The sequence below is a fragment of the Gadus chalcogrammus genome, chromosome 16 (assembly GCF_026213295.1).
Source record: "Gadus chalcogrammus isolate NIFS_2021 chromosome 16, NIFS_Gcha_1.0, whole genome shotgun sequence".
Classification (NCBI taxonomy): domain Eukaryota; kingdom Metazoa; phylum Chordata; class Actinopteri; order Gadiformes; family Gadidae; genus Gadus; species Gadus chalcogrammus.
Genome location: NC_079427.1, coordinates 21,247,379 through 21,264,068, shown reverse-complemented (window position 1 = coordinate 21,264,068; position 16,690 = coordinate 21,247,379). Strand labels below are relative to the sequence as shown.

The 16,690-nt window shown below is 48.5% G+C and overlaps 1 protein-coding gene across 2 annotated transcripts; it reads right to left on the bottom strand.

The window, feature by feature from the left end:
• Positions 1-1,503: 1,503 nt before the first annotated feature.
• LOC130406485 (uncharacterized) lies at positions 1,504-13,792 on the bottom strand. Of its 2 annotated transcripts, none has more exons than XM_056612087.1 (6): positions 13,695-13,715; positions 3,437-3,509; positions 3,302-3,319; positions 3,028-3,168; positions 2,729-2,886; positions 1,504-1,895 (listed from the first exon to the last, which is right to left on the bottom strand). In XM_056612087.1, the coding sequence occupies exons 2-6, from the start codon at positions 3,504-3,506 to the stop codon at positions 1,668-1,670; spliced, it is 615 nt and encodes a 204-aa protein (XP_056468062.1). In that variant the 5' UTR covers positions 3,507-3,509; positions 13,695-13,715; the 3' UTR covers positions 1,504-1,667. The 2 variants fall into 2 exon arrangements, with proteins under 2 accessions (XP_056468062.1, XP_056468060.1); XM_056612085.1 differs by having other exon boundaries at positions 1,505-1,895; positions 13,702-13,792.
• Between the last annotated feature and the right edge of the window lie 2,898 nt (positions 13,793-16,690).

Sequence of the window (16,690 nt, the reverse complement as noted above, 5' to 3'; positions counted from 1 at the left end):
CTATCAAAATTCCGTTTGGATGGTATTGAAGATAAAAGTGTGTAGATTTGTTTAATGGTTTGAACGATGGTAAACGGTTGAAAAAGGAATGAGTTACGATGTCTAGAAGTAGGTGTATCAGAATGGGCTGACGTCTTCAATGAAAACAGCTGAAAACGAAGCGGTATGAAACTAAAACTGTGATTCTGAAGACATTTTAAATGATATCGAAATTCTGTTTAGATATTATTGAAGATACAAGTGTGTAGATTTGTTAAATGGTTTGCACGAAGATAAACGGTTGAAAATTGATTTAGTTATGTATGTTACTTCTAAAGTTGAAGTACGACTGATGATTTGAATCATCGTCTTTCAGGGGTTTTTTCGGGTTAATTTTTTTCTCACGTCGCGCCCCCCCTGAAGAACTCTGGCGCCCCCCAGTTTGAAAACCACTGGGCTATATCATATACGTTTTCTTTGCCGAAATTTATTTGAGGACTCAGTATTTCTGAAGTTGTGGAAGAAAAACCCTTATTCCATGTGTGAATTAGGCCATATTATTTGGCAATAAACTGAGCCATTTGCAGTTTGAAATTCATGTGCATCCGTCTCATCGGAGACTGCAGACGCGCTGTCAAAATATCAACTCGTCCGATTCAAATGCGCTCATGGCTCTTATAGGGGATGGGAGCTGGCACTCTCATTGGTTTGTTGGACGTTACGCCCAAACCACACCAACGGGTAACTAGGCTGCTTCAGACCAACCCTTTTGACACTTGCGCCGCGACGCAAGTGTAATTTATCCGCCTGTAAAATAGCGATAGCGCCGTAGAACCGCCCACAAAGCTACTTGCGCTTTGCGCTTCCCACTTGCGTTTCAGACCGTTAAAATAGGGCCCATGGTGTTTCGCACCGTTAACTTCCTGACAGGAGCTTGTTTATTCACGATTGGGAGTAATAAACTGTCAAACGCACGCAGAGCAAGATCAGGGTCTTCCTTCTGTCTAACATCAGACCAGTCAACCTCTCTTACTTCATTACAGTAGTTATATTCATTAAAGTTTTTAAAGATTTTTTTGAAAATAACTTTCTGACCCTCCTTGGGTATTTTCGTCTTTCTTACAATAGCGATAAGGTTGTGGTCACTGCAGCCTATGGGAATGGAAATTACTTTTGAACACAGCTCAGAAAAAATTTAAAATATTAGATCAATACAAGTTGAGGATTTGACTCGATCAGCTCTACGACATATTCTTGTAGGCTTCTTGACTACTTGTGATAGATTAATGAATCCTGAAGTACTCAATATTCTTCTCGGCCTGCTTGGTGTTTGCCATCAATATAAGTACATTTTGGCTCCTGGGTTACAGCACACCTTGTTTTATGTGGATGGGTAGCAAAGGCCATCAACAGGACATTGGAGCAAGGAATCAAGCAAAGGCAAATGATGAGCATTGCCTTCCCAAGCCTTGACCGCTTGCCATGTATATGGATGCGTGGCGCTGTGGCACAAGGCAAGAAGAAGCACATCTGGACTGTGATCTGTCAGTGGAGTCGCTGGCACCAATTAGCAGGCAAGGCAAAAACCAGTATCAGGTGCTCATCGATAACAAAATGTACAAGGGATTCTAGGGAACAAATAACACTTCACATTTATTTATCATCTATTTATTGATATGTATTTGCATTTACAGACAAAGAGGCACTTCAATGTGGCAGCCCTCGTCCACCTCATCAACTAATTGTCGCAACACTAGTTTGCTCATTCGGGTAGTCCCTTGTTCCGGTTCGATGGCCAGGGCGAAATTCGGCTTGGCAGCGGACACGAACAGGTAGTGCCCACGGCTCCCCGTACAGTCCTTCATGTAGAACAAGGACCAGCAGTTATCGTCGCCGATTTCGTCTGGAAGTTTATCCTGCAGTAGAGTAGAGGAAGAATAAGGATTATTACATACACATGTTACAATTACGACGCTTTTATCCAAAGCGACTTACATCGGTTAATACACACATTGACGGCTAAGTCAACCATACAAGGCGACAGCCAGCTCGTCAGGAGAAGTTAGGGTTAAGTGTCTTGCTCAGGGACACTTCAGCACTCAGCTAGGAGGAGCTAGGGATCGAACTAGCAACCTTTCGGTTTCAAGACAACAGCTCTACCTCCTGAGCTAAGCCGACCCACATCCATACATATGTTACAGTATTATCTAGCAAAGGTTGTATGATAAATTAAATCAGACATAGCCAGGTGAGTATGCATATCCAACGAGTTGGCTTCCTGATGTGTGGGTGCAGTGAAGAAATTGAAAGTACATCTGTACGACACATTTCTTCCTGATAAGTGTCTATCCAATGTATGTCACTATCATTATATTGGATGGTGGACCTTCTCCATGTTGAAACAGCCTTCATCCACACAGACCTCAGAGCAGTCCCTCTGGCCTCACACAGACCTCAGAGCAGTCCCTCTGGTCCTCAGAGCAGTCCCTTTGACCTCACACAGACCTCAGAGCAGTCCCTCTGGCCTCACACAGACCTCAGAGCAGTCCCTCTGGTCCTCAGAGCAGTCCCTCTGGCCCTCAGAGCAGTCCCTCTGGTCCTCAGAGCAGTCCCTCTGGTCCTCAGAGCAGTCCCTCTGGCCTCACACAGACCTCAGAGCAGTCCCGTTGGTCCTCAGAGCAGTCCCTCTGGTCCTCAGAGCAGTCCCTTTGACCTCACACAGACCTCAGCCCTCAGAGCAGTCCCTCACCATGATCTGCAACTTGATGTCGTTGCTGCCCTCCCGACAGGACACCACCTTGTACTTGCTCTCCTGCTTAACAGCCAGGGTGACGGCCCTGCCTCTATTCTCAGGGTGGGGGGGGGAGTCCTGGGTCTCGTTGAACGGTTGAACGATGAACTGACATCCTGAAAGGAAGAAGAAGCGCACATTATTCCATCTGTCAGACCGTGTACTTCTTATTGATTAGTGTAGTTTTAATATATATGATAAGGAGTAGGTAAGCACTACAACCAGAATCACTAAGTACTGGTGTCAGTGTACCTTACCAGGTTCTACTTGCTCCTCCCCGTTTAAATGCACAAAGTGACACTGTTCTCCAGCAACTGAGAGAAAGAGGTTGTCTTGGACTCGGAGCCAATGCTTGACCTTGGATGTTGTGGATATTTGATATGAATCAGACTGCAAATCTGTATGAAAGATCAACATTAATGCAAATGTATAGCTTCCACACGTACTTATTGTCAATGGTATGGCCTGGGCCATTTAAATCGAGACTATCTGCAGACAAGTAATGACATTTTAACACATTAAACACATTACCTGTTTCATCGTCGTTAACTTCTCAGCACAGGACAGGGATGAGACAAAGCCAGATTGATTAGTGTCACTGTCACTCAACAAAGAGGGAGTGTAGACCTATGAAATCTAAACCTTTGAGTTTAAAAAAAAAAATACCTTGAAAATATAAGTTGTCTCCAGATATCTCAACAAAAGTGCAGGGTAGACAAGAGTGATTGGTAGCCATTATCTGATGACAGAAATGTTCATTAGGGACGACAATCAAACAACACTTAATTTTTTATGAGGTGAGTGCTGCATGCAGCGCTCAACTATTCTTCGAAAATTGTTTGCTTTCTTATTCACTACAAACTGTGGGACCTATCTCCTTCCTCGAGCAAGGCGGTGCCCCTGCTCTGGAGCAAGTGATCCCAAAGCAGGACTGAGGACTCGTGGGTGGCCGAGCCCCAGGACAGGGCCTGGTTCTGAGGACCCCCCTGGTTGTGGTGGGGCTGATTGGAAAACATTCAATTGTTCTTCTTAAAGGAGAAATCCGGTGTAAAATGGATCTGGAATATGTTTAGTAAGATAACGAGTTGGAATGTTCGTTTGGGAGCAAAAAAAACGCATATAGACGTCAAGTGGACCGGATTGAATTCACTGCGGGTCTCTCTTCTTATATCCATCTTACCAAAGATATTTTATTACTGTCCTTCTCAACACTCTCTGGTCTCACTAAAAGGCTAGCAGAACGAAACAGCACTATCGACGAGATACGTTATGCATAGAGGTAAGAAAACCGACGTTGAATTTGCAACAAATTATTCTTAATCTGCCGATATGGACACCTCAGAATTTTGCGGTTTTCGCTGTCTATAATGATGTATCTGTGGCTGCTGGTAATGCAACCACAAAGAAGCCTACTCTACGGGGCTATTTTCCTCATTATTATGTTTTAGTTTTTTATGTAACGGCACAGCGATCCGGGGCTATTCCCAAAGAACAGGTGTTGTGTCGAGATGTGTTTCCCCGTCGAGATGCGTTTCCCGTAGTCCCCGCCCCCGTCCGAAATTACCCGAAGGGCGAAGGAAGCGCGCGTACACAAAAAGCTCGCCCACGAGCTGCTGTGCTCGTACCACAGAGGCACTTTGGAGAGAGCTAAGGTTCAAAACTGACTTTTTTTAGCGAGTTTTATCTGAAGATGTTGTATTGTAGATTTATATCAATAAAAAATATTATTTTTGTGAGAGACTTTTCATTTTGAATGTTATGGACTTTTGGAAGGAAGTGTGCTCATTCATAATACTGTCAGATACTGTTCCCCCTCTGTTCCATAGGAAAGGAGGCTCACACATCTTTCAAATTCATACTGCTAACTTCTTTCCCCACAACAGATAAGTCCTGTGATTTTCAGGCTGATATCACTAAATTTGACCATTTAGAACAGGGGGAACGCATCCTGACAGCTTGGAATATTACTGTCAGATACTGTTCCCCCTCTGTTCCATAGGAAAGGAGGCTCACACATCTTTCAAATTCATACTGCCGACGTATTTCCCCACAACAGATAATTGCTGTGACTTTCAGGCTGATATCATTCAATTTGACCATTTAGAACAGGGGGAACGCATCCTGACAGCTTGGAATATTACTGTCAGATAATGACTGTCAGGATGCGTTCCCCCTGTTCTAAATGGTCAAATTGAATGATATCAGCCTGAAAATCACAGGACTTATCTGTTGTGGGGAAATACGTCAGCAGTATGAATTTGAAAGATGTGTGAGCCTCCTTTCCTATGGAACAGAGGGGGAACAGTATCTGACAGTATTATGAATGAGCACACTTCCTTCCAAAAGTCCATAACATTCAAAATGAAAAGTCTCTCACAAAAATAATATTTTTTATTGATATAAATCTACAATACAACATCTTCAGATAAAACTCGCTAAAAAATGTCAGTTTTGAACCTTAGCTCTCTCCAAAGTGCCTCTGTGGTACGAGCACAGCAGCTCGTGGGCGTGCTTTTTGTGTACGCGCGCTTCCTTCGCTCTTCGGGTAATTTCGGACGGGGGCGGGGACTAGGGGAAACACATCTCGACGGGGAAACAGATCTCGACACAACTATAGCCATGAAGGCCCAGGTCTAACATCGCGCCTGCTGTGTAGTACTTACCGCATTTTCTGCAGGAAATGCATTTTCTAGTTTAGTATTAGGTAATCACAGAGTATCCTAGGATACCTATTGTTATTGTATGGTTGATGTATTCATATTAGGTATTCCCATGGCATGCTAATACGTTTTGTGTTGATAGATAAATCAAACCGTCAGTGTCATTAAGAATTGGTGCACAATTAAGTGCTACGCACCACTTCGACCGCAGGGGGCATACAATCCCACGTAAACGGCCTTTGTGAAACCACTCGGATTCAGTCCATGTCGCGGCGCCCTTACTGTACGTCCACACCAGAAGCGAATTGAGCTACCAAATCGCCGGAAGTCATTCACTTTCTATGGGCAAGAGCGACCAAAGCGACCAAAGCGACCAACGCTACCCGCGGCCAAAGTTGAGCGACCAGAGCGTCCAAAAAAAGTTCAAAACTGTTGAACTTTATGCAAATTACTATGACGCGTTTCAGCGGCAAAACACTGACAGCCAATCGGAACATTAACATTACAATATTTCATGGATGCAAGCCAAGACAATCAGTCTAAATCGATAGTTATGTTATTATAACTAGTTCTATGATTGTAGGCGTAGCCGTCTAGGCTTCGCCTTATGGGCTTGTCCCGTGCGCGCGCCTGCGCGCGCTGAAAATTCAAACTATGCACCTATCAGCGTGGGCACCGCCCACATTTCCCACGGTATCGTGTATATAGCGCGGTGTATACCGTCGCTCATCCTCCACGCTTTTCTTTCAGCATTTGGAGGGTACAGCAGGTGGGAAACTAGACGGCTACGCCTACAATCATAGAACTAGAGTTATAATAACATAACTATCGTTCTATTTCATGTAGGCTACGCCGTCTAGGCTTCGCCTTATGGGCTAAGGTGAAGCTGCGAGCGGAGCCCGATCAATGTACTCCTGCTGGACCCCAGTCAAAACGACCTAAGTCACCAGAACACATTAAGACTCAAAAAAGCCAAGGAAGTGTAAAACACAACAGCTTAATAAAAAACGAATTCCTCCTAGATCAAGCAAGGCAATGATCAAGGGAGAAAAAAGTGAGTCTGTAAAGACTCCGGCTCTAATCCGTGCTTCATGGAACCCATGAAAAGGAAAAGAAAAACCAGAGCAACACGGTTTCCATTAGGTCCGCTACTACCGGGGGCGGAGCCACAGAATCCGGCTCTCCATTAAGGGGACTCTCTCGGCCGTTTTTAGAAGGAAAAACGGCGGGAGTGCCACACTGGCAAACAAAGCCACCCGACAATTGGCGAGCCAATAGAAAAACCTCCCTAGCCTGTTTTTCATTTGAAAAAAGGTGGGAGAGTGAGACTGGTAATCAAGTCCAACTCGCCAGCTGGCGAGAGGAAATCCAACCACGCCGCTTTAAGAACATGTCTATATTCTTAAGCCGTAAAAGGGGTCCCGGACTCTAGCACAGAGTTGCCGAGTGAGCCCCTGGACATGTCTAACATGTAAAAACGGACAAAGGGGCCGGGGGAAGACCAAGACGCAGCCGCGCAGATGTCTTCCACCGAAACGCCCTTGAGTAGAGCCGTTGAAGCGGCCACGCTCCATGTGGAGTGAGCTTTAACGCCCAACGGTGGCGCCAAGCCCTGCCGAGAGTAGGCTAAGCAAACACCCTCACATACTCCGCCTCATCAGAATGAGGCGGGGGGTGAAAAGCCTTAAGCACAATATCCCTCGACCGAAAAAAACAACCTATTAATGTTCTTCGGGAGGAACGCAGGATTAGGTCTGAGCAACGCGAAGGAGCTGTCCTCGTTTAGCAACAAGCAACTCGGGCTGACAGACAGAGCGGTTAGCTCACCGGCCCGCTTGGCAGAAACCAAGGCCAACAAGAGTGCCGTCTTAAATGACAAGGCATCCAAGGGGGCGTGAGAAAGAGGCTAGAAAGGATCCCTGGACAATCCGCGCAACACGGTGGGGAGATCCCAGCGTGGTGTAAGCACGTGTGAAACAGGCCTAACCCGTCTAGCCACACGCAAGAATCTCTTGACCAGTGGATGGCTGAAGATCGGTCCACCATCACAGCCTGCATGGCCAGCCGAAACGGCTGCCGCATAGACCTTGATAGTGGAGAAGGCCAAACCTTTTTCCAATACGTTTTGCAGAAACGAAAGCACGCTTCCCACCTCGCATTGAGATGGGACATTGTGGTTCCTCTCACACCAATTAGAGAATGCGCACCACTTCGCCGCATAGAGGGAAGAAGTAGAAGGCGCACGAGCGCTCTGAATAGTGTTGATAACCGTCTCAGGCAAACCTTTGCCCTGCAGAATCAACCTCTCAGGAGCCAAACCAACAGCCGTCCCGAGACATCGGGCGGGTGGTGCACCGTCCCGTGGGCCTGTGAAAGCGCATCCGGCCTGAACGGTACTGGCCACGGTGCTGACCGCGAGAGCGCGGCCAGCTCTGGAAACCACAGAGCTGAACGGTTCTCCGGGGCCACTAATATCAGGGACAGACTCTCCTGTCTGACCCGTTCCAGAAGAGGAAGGATCAGCTGGAGCGGGGGAAACGCATACAAGAGAGCCCGCGGCCAAGGTGTGTGTGCCAACGCATCCAACGGGGGAAGATCCCGAGGGCTGAGGGAGAACCACCACCTGCAGTGCGTGTTCTCCCTGGACGCGAAGAGGTCCACCTGCGCTGTCCCGAACCTCTGCCAGATCAGTCTGACAATGTCGAATGTAACCGCCACTCGTCTCGGCGGGGACCGCCTCGAGACATGAGGTCCGCCCCAAAGTTCTGGGCGCCCGCGATATGCAGGGCTCTCATACTGAGGAGATACTGATGAGCCCAAAGCCAGAGCTCGACCGCCTTTCGGTGGAGAGCAGGGGAGCGGACTCCCCCCTGTCTGTTGATGTACGCCGCCGCCGACACGCTGTCTGTCCTGATCAGAACGTGGCAGCCGCGCAACAGGTGAAAGAAATGTAACAGCACTTTCCTCACAGCGTCGAGCTCCAACACATTTATATGTGCTGTAGGGGGCGTGCGCCACTCGTCTCCGATCGAGTGAGAGAGGCACGTTCCTCCCCAACCCGTCAACGAGGCGTCCGTGAAGACCACTACGTAGGACGCCACCCTGCCCAGGGGAACACCCCTGAGAAGGGCAGAGGGTCTTTTCCAATATTCCAGGTCTGGCGACACCGAACGGGGAAAGAGGAGCACCCTGAGCTTGTGTCGCCTGGGGTCCAACCGTTGGCGAGCAAACCACCGCTGGAGTCTGCGCATAAAGAGCAGACACAGGGGGGCCACGGGGTGGGCAGCTGCCATCAGCCCTAACAGGAGCATGGTGGACAGTGCGGTCACGTTTCTGCGAACGCGAAAAACGGGAGAGCGCCGACAGGATGGCGTCTCGCCGAGGAGGCGAAAGCATCGCAGTCATGGTGGCTGAGCAAAGCCCCAAGTAGACTGTCTGCCGGCTGGGGAGCGGGGAGCTCTTCTCCCAGTTGATTGCAAAACCCAGGAAGGCGAGATGGTTTATCACCAACATGGTGTCCCTTCTCGCGGTCTCTTCCGAGTTGCTCAGAATAAGCAGGTCGTCTAGGTAGAAGAGAATCCTCTTTCCCTGACGCCTGAGCGGTTCCAACGCCGTCTGCACACACTTCGAGAAGGTGTGTGGAGCCAGGGAATAGCCGAACGGCAGACACTGGTACTCGTACGCCATCCCCATAAAGGCAAAGCGGAGAAACTTCCTGTGCGCCTGCCGAACAGGGACGTGGAAGTAAGCATCCTTGAGATCCAGGGATGTGAACCAATCGCCCTCTCTCACACACACCGGAACAACGCTCCGACAGTGAGCATTCTGAACTTCTTCGTGGCAACGCATCTGTTGAACATGCGAAGATCCAGAATAGGTCTCTTTTCCCCTGACTTCTTGGAAACCAGGAAGTAGCGGGAATAAAACCCTAGGTGAGACTCGTGGGGGGGAACGACAGTGATGCCCTCCTTTACCAAGAGACGTGCCACCTCTGCTGCCAGAGCCCTGCTTGCAGCCGGGTCCCGTATAGCGTGGTCTTCACCAACCCCATAAAGGGTGGGGGACGACGCTTGAACTGTATGGGATGGCCCCATCTCAACGTGGTGTCCAACCACGATGGCAGAACGCACCGCTCTTGCCAACACGCATTGCGGTCGGGGAGAGGGCGAGCCGACAGCTGAGGAAGACCGTCCAGGAATAACCCGTATTCCTCTGCCTCTACCGCCTCCACACTGCGTGTGAACCAAGGGGGGGCTTACCATTAAAGGGAGGAAGCTCAGCGAGCGTAGGAGACGTACCAGAACCAGCCGCTGTAAAAACAACGAGCTGTCTAGACGTCGCGCTCGTGGCCGCTGAACAGGGAGTGAGCCGTCCGGCCGCCGCACCTGTGCGCAGGCTGTAGCCACAGCGCGCGGACCCGTTTCCTCACCTATAATGTGGGGACCGGTACAAGCGGCCGTATCCACGGGCTCGTGCAACGAGTCTCTGATCCGTCCACGAGGCTCCAAGGGACGCCGGCTTCTTAGAAGCAGGTGAACCAGAGGCCATGTGAACACGCCGTCCGACCGCCACCCTACAGCCACAGGGCTGAGAGGGGGAAAGAGGCAACATGGAGGAACGCACCACAAGCGTAGGATGCAGGTGGCCTGAGGAATATCGCTCTTTAGGTACCATGTACTGCCGTTCGGCCGAACGGTCTTTACTTTTTTCTTTAATAGGGAAAGAAAAAGTAGGAGCAAGCTTCCGGAACTTACCGGTCCGTGGCGCTGCTCTACCCGTCTGCGGCGGCTGCTGCTGCGGCACCGGGGCTGGAGTCGGAGGCGGCCCCCTGGAACCTGCCTGGACCCCGCCTCCTCCCAGCCTGCTGGTGCGAGGAGCCTGTGAGAATCGCCCCGAACCGGGAACGATTCTCACGGACTGACTGCTGGTGCGCGAGCACCTCGGAGAACCGGGGACCAAATAGGCCATCAGGCGCTAGTGGACCCTGGACGAGGCTGGCCCGCTCACGTTCCGGCACCGCAGTGTGTGAGAGCCATATGACCCTTTGAATCATGGTAGCCCACGCCATATGCCGGCCGGCCGAAACGGCTATCGGCTGGCACAGCTGGAGGATGGCGCTGGAAAAGCGGGAAACCGCCAGCCATCTCGCGGCTTCCTCCGGGCCGTAGGCCTACCTGTCAGACGACAAGGAGACCATGGCAGAGGAGAGCAGGGCGATGTTGTTGACCGCCGCCGCGGATTGTCGGCCTAACGTCCGTTAGGCCGACAACCTGCTTCTGGAGGCGGTCGGGGGGCAGCGGCTTTTCGTTAGGGCGCCATCCGGCGCCCGGACAGAGAAGCGCTGCCAGTGGAGGCTCCAGGCGAGGGATCCCCCTCGCTTACCGGAGCCTTCAGGGTAGAAGGGTCCCCACCTGCAGCAGTAAACAAGTGCTGCACAGGCGGGAACAAGGGGCCCTGGGTAACCCGCCGGGAAGCAGATGGGGTGCGAAAGCACTCGCCCTGCATATCGTCAGATATGGGGGCGAGAGGCGGGGCCGGCATGGGAAACCCTTTGATGGCGGCCGCCTCACCCATGATCTCCCCGCGACGGTGGCGGTTGTAACCCGAGAGCGGGAGAAACCGGACGCCGAGTCGATGGAGGCGTCGTCGTCGGCGTCGATGATGCCATCGTCGTCAGGTCCACCGCAGGGGAAAATAAGAGATGCCTGGAGAGGATCCCCTCTTCAGGCAGCTCCCGGCAGGCGACACAGGAGACGGGGGCCGCCATAGCAGCCTCGGCGTGGTCGGTGCCGAGGCACACAAAGCACGCCACGTGCCCGTCACCCGGTGCCAGGGAGGCGGGACAGGAGGCGCATAGGAGTCCTGAAAAGGACCTAGCTCCAGGAGCGCTCTCAGGTGGCCCTGAAAAGGGGCCGTTTGTCCGCGGCCTCGCCCGAGCCGCTGCCACCGGCTTGGGAGATCCGTGTTGAAGTCTTCATCTTCTTCTTAATAGTAGTTCTCAATTTCTCGCTGATAAGCACAAGTGCTGAAAGAAAAGGGAGGATGAGCGATGGTATACACCGCGCTATACACACGATACCGTGGGAAATGTGGGCGGTGCCCACGCTGATAGGTGCATAGTTTGAATTTTCAGCGTGCGCAAACGCGCGCACGGGACAAGCCCATAAGGCAAAGCCTTATGGGCTAGGCGGCGTAGCATACATGAAATATAACTATAGCCTACACGACAACACACACACACACACACACACACACACACACACACACACACACACACACACACACACACACACACACACACACACACACACACACACACAAGCACACACACACACACACACACGCGCGCACACTTAATACACACTTGTAAAGCAACACTGACATAGGAGCCTGCATTGGCTAAAGTTGATGGGATGCACGTTATTTTATAAGAGGGAGAGGCAACGTTGTGCATTACAATGCAAACACAACAATAATTGGCACCATTCTGGCAATTATTCAGAAGAACAATGAGCTGAATAAATTAGCACACAATAGGCACACAACTAGTGCATTTGCAAATGAGAGCCTGCAGTATGACCGATCTTGTGACATTATTTACCCATACATCTACAGCGACCAGACAGATACATCATTGAACACACAAAGTCCACAACAAGCCAAAAATTCAACGGTGCGCTCTCTCTCGCACAATCATACAATCACTCAAACTACTCCAACTCCAAGGCTGGGCTGTTTCACTAAGACCACAACCAACCACAACTAACCCTGCAGTAGGCCTACCCATATGCTGGTGGTGATTTTGGGTGGATGGGCTAACGAATGCATTACATTTATCAATACTTCACAGGACTCCAGACGCGATGAGGTCACCTTATAGCCTATCTCTGTTCATAACTTTCATGTAATGTGAATGATTTTTAAACAAGAATAAGGTGTAGAGAAAGGCGTGTCTTGAAGCACAATTATAAATAAAAATAAAAAGAAGGTGTTTAAAGTGCTTCACTGAGCATTAAACAATTAAAATGTTGACCGGTCTCCCTTTGCGCAAAATGCGGCTGTAAACGATCACACACTCTTTGGTAGAGACGTCTGTGTCGCCGTCAATCATGAAGGACATGTACGCCTATGTGGCGTTTCCGCCGTCCGCCGCTGTCTTTTGCTTTGGGAAGCATATGAAGGGGGCGTGTCACGATACCTGTCATTCAAAAATGAATGGAAGCTTACGCTTCTCCGCTTGGGCTGAATACATTTAGCCCATTCACAGGAAAAAACCGAAGATATGTCATATATCCTGGGTTTTTCTGTCACTTTTTGGTGCTGTTGCTGCTTTAGGTTCTACCAACATTTTAAACAATAGGCCCTATGTTCTAAGGTTTTTAATGATATTTTTTCATTTTTACTGTAAAAGGTAGGGAGGGCTTAGCCCTGTTAGCCCATTTATACCAGCCGTCCCTGTGCCTACCTATGCCCAACAATGCACAACAATCAGTTCTATACATTGCGTCTTTCTTCTGTGCGTCCGGCCGGTTAAGCCCTTTTACCGCGCCATTCGGGCCGGATTGTGTCCTCCTTGGCTTTCCATACGGGGCGATCCGTGTCCGAGAAGGACGGCCCCGCTGGGACAGGCTCTGCGGTATAGATGGGCTTGGAATACCTTTCGGTACCCTAGGACCAGGATTATCAAGAGGCTATAATTTGTGGAAACATAGTAACACATTTCCTTACTTCATATATTGATTTTCAACAAATGCTGATGTTGAAACACAGGCAACTGAAAGGAGCGCTCAGTTGGAGAAGAAAAAAAGTCCTAATCTAATGTCCCACACGCACAACCCAATCCTGCGAGGGTACTCAGTATGTAGTTATCTTACTAAATATATGATGACCTACAGCCTACCTTTCTCTATTAATTTCACATGAAAACAGTGTGCCTAAAACACCTCAGCATAAGTGCAACTTTTCAGCATGTTATGGTTTATGATACATTATTGTTTATCAATGATACTCGGATCAGTGAACAAAAAATGATGTAGTGCAGCAAGTAAATCAAACCGATAATATGCTGTAGAAGCCCGCGGATCATTCTGATGAACAACCACCGACAGTGCGTTAATAATTTAATGGTCCGATATGATGAACAATCACACGGAAGTAATTGCCTGCTTAAATATTCAAGTGTAGTGTGAGCAGCATTCATGTCTAAGTACGCGACTGTAGGCCTAGTTTGAATCCTTCATTAGATAGAGAAAAGTTTGATTTACGTCTTACCGCAGATCGTGTCTTGGCGATTAATGCAAACGATAGAGCATTTCCTCTTCATTCAGTATGCTGCTGTTACATACATCCGCCACTGGAGTCACCAAAGAGCAACAAGGGCCCTGATGGTGTCTGAAATGAAATATAAAACAGGTCTAAAACATAGACTGTCTGAAAAAGCTTTCCATTGTCTTTCAAAAACTATTGCTATTAAGCTCATTCATATATTCAACCTATGTATTGAAATATAAGTTCACGTAGTAACTGTTGGACTATTACTTGGATATAAATGTAGGCTTCATTCATAAAGTTGCATTAGTGATGCGTAATAAGTAGGCCTGAGAATAGCATAATGTACTTACACTAAGCACAAACGTTTTAAAAAATGATTCATCAAAGCTATTCACAATAGGCTAGGAGCCATTGTGCATAGGTATTAGGAGCCATGATGTCATGTCAACCCGTTTTGTCATGTCCAGGTGACCATGGAAGCGATATACGATGAAGTTTGTTTCTTATTCGCTGTTGCTCATTTTCAAACATTGGCCAATGTCCCATGGGCCCTTAGTTAACAACTCAGCCTTTCTAGCTCACCCCTTTGCATACGATTCATTTGCTATGTAATGGCAGGCTACAGGAGTTTTGGGAGGAGAACACAGCGTCAACTTTCGTACAAGCCGAAGCACAGTTTGCTCTAAGCTATGAAGGGATTGTTACGTGGTCACTTGTCAGTCACTCGACCCCGTCCAGAGCGTCCATCTGCTCCCCCAGTGGCTGGCAGGTACGCAGAGCTTGAGGCTCGTCTACTGGCCACATTTGGGCTGGCCGTATCAGAGGACGCCAGATGGCTCCTTTCCTTGCCTCGCTGGGGTGAGTCGACACCCTCTAAGCTGATGGACCATAGGAAAGGATTCTGGAGCCACTACAAAGCATTTTTCCATGAGAACTATTTTTGGTTATTTTGTTGCCCGACCAAGTCCAGCTAGCACTAGCCAACATGCCCGTTAAGGAGTTTTGTGGAGGATGGTTTAAGCAGCCTAACCTGGCCAAGTCTGATTAGACTCTGGGGCTAGGTGAGGCTGCACACCTGTTGCACTTAAGTAATCAGTGTACACAGGTTTAACCAGCCATCTCATCACACTCACGAAGAGATCTCCTTCATGGTAACATGAAGCAACAGGTCATGTATCATCGTCTGCAAACATTAAAATAAACCGGCTTCATCATCACCACCCTGCACCACGACGCTGAAGGGTTTGTGTTTGTCAGGCACAATGTCCCCCGGAGACCAACGCCTTCTGATGGACTCACGGCATGGGTTGATGGGACATATCTCCTTCGAGGATTGTCTGTGACCATGACCAAAAATATCCCTGATGAATGGGAATATGCCTGTCACTTTGAAACCCGAGATGATGCTCCTTGGTATCATTACTGACATGAATACTTCCTTCACAATTCCTGGACTCTCATAATATGGTTATACCAGGATTGGTACGTATCCAACCATTCAAAAGACTCTATTGTAGTATGTCTTCAGTGGTCTGAGGGCCTAAGAGTTGTAAGCAATAGGATGTATGAAGTGACAGGGTGAACATGACAACACCGTTTTCTTTTGCAGCTTTCACAGCCTTCAGTGAATTATGGGTTTCGGGATAATCCATCTGCAGAACTGGGTCTTCAATTTCAGTTTGTTATGTATGAATTGCTCCAGGAACATGATAAAGCTTCTTCATTCATCGATCTAGGTCCATTACCTTTTGATCCTGCTGCTGATGCTCTGAAGTGGCCTTTGAAATGTGCATGGAGAAAGAGGACCATGGATGGGGCTGCATTTAAGGCACAGGCCACACATACAAGCTCCCCTCTTTCAGCAGATGTTACTGAACCCACTTGCTTCCTGCCATCTCTGTTACTATCTGCTTGTGGGTCTGCATCGTTGTAACACTAATTTCATCCATGTTATAGATCAAGTGTTAAAGAAATATATAATATAAGGAATATACCTCACTTAAACATTATTTATTTTTTGCTTTTTTCTATTTGTACTAATGAATGAATGTAATGAATTAATTTCTTCTCTTATGGCATTATATATGCACAGAGGGGTGGACATTAACTAAGTCGATTTATTTGAGTACTGTACTTAAAGGGAAACTTCACACATTTCCACTAAGCTTTGTATCGTTAGAAACCCACTCATATTTTTGAATGGTCGTGCATTAGTGTTGGCTCGTTCGTTCGCGAACCGGTTCGAATGAAAGTGTCAGGATTCTCACATGGACTGTTGTTTTTGTCTCCCCCTACCTGTTGGAGTGTGATAATTCTGGACTTTGTTTATGTTTGGAGCCATGTGTCGGTCATGTGTCCGGGGTGACACCCATGTCCTTATTTGAGCGACTTCCTGCCTTTTGTTTGTGCCCTCCATTTTCTCTGTCCACCTGTCCCTCATTTTGCATTGATTGGTGGAGTATTTAAACGCTGCCCTTTCTGCTCACTTTGTCAGATCGTCACGTTAGGTACTGTTTGCTACCCGACCGACTGCCACGTGAGTGTGACTAGCGTGAAGCTCTTTAAAGAGAGACTATAGTTTCTGTTCTTCCCAGTTTTGAACCCTGCCTGTTTGGATTAAGCCTTCAGCCTATCAGTTTTTGGATCTCTTGCCTGTAGCTGTCCGTCAGTATCTGTCTGCCTGCCTGCCCGTTTACGAACCCTGCCTGTACCTGGAATCTGATTTGCCCGCTGGACTGTATGGAAATAAACCCTTTTTGATCTGCTATTGATTCCCGTTCTGTGTCGTGACGAGTCTTTAGGACGAACGAACCGAACCGGTTCGTCTCTCTCGTTCGTTCGTTCGTCTTGTTCACCATTCGATTCACCGGAAACTCGACTGAACAAACAAACTTGTTTCCGGTAGTACTAACTCCACTGAGTCTGACTGACTCAGCTGAGAACCGTGCAATGGCGTGCATTCCATGATGCGATTTACCGCTACCGGAAA

Bases quoted from the DNA above. Each gene is read 5' to 3' on its own strand.
- LOC130406485 (XM_056612085.1), bottom strand. From the start codon at position 3,506: ATGGCTACCAATCACTCTTGTCTACCCTGCACTTTTGTTGAGATATCT. The intron at 2,887-3,027 runs GTAAGGTACACT...TCTTCCTTTCAG, and splicing joins GGAGGAGCAAGTAGAACCTG to GATGTCAGTTCATCGTTCAA. The intron at 1,896-2,728 runs GTGAGGGACTGC...ACTCTACTGCAG, and splicing joins ACATCAAGTTGCAGATCATG to GATAAACTTCCAGACGAAAT.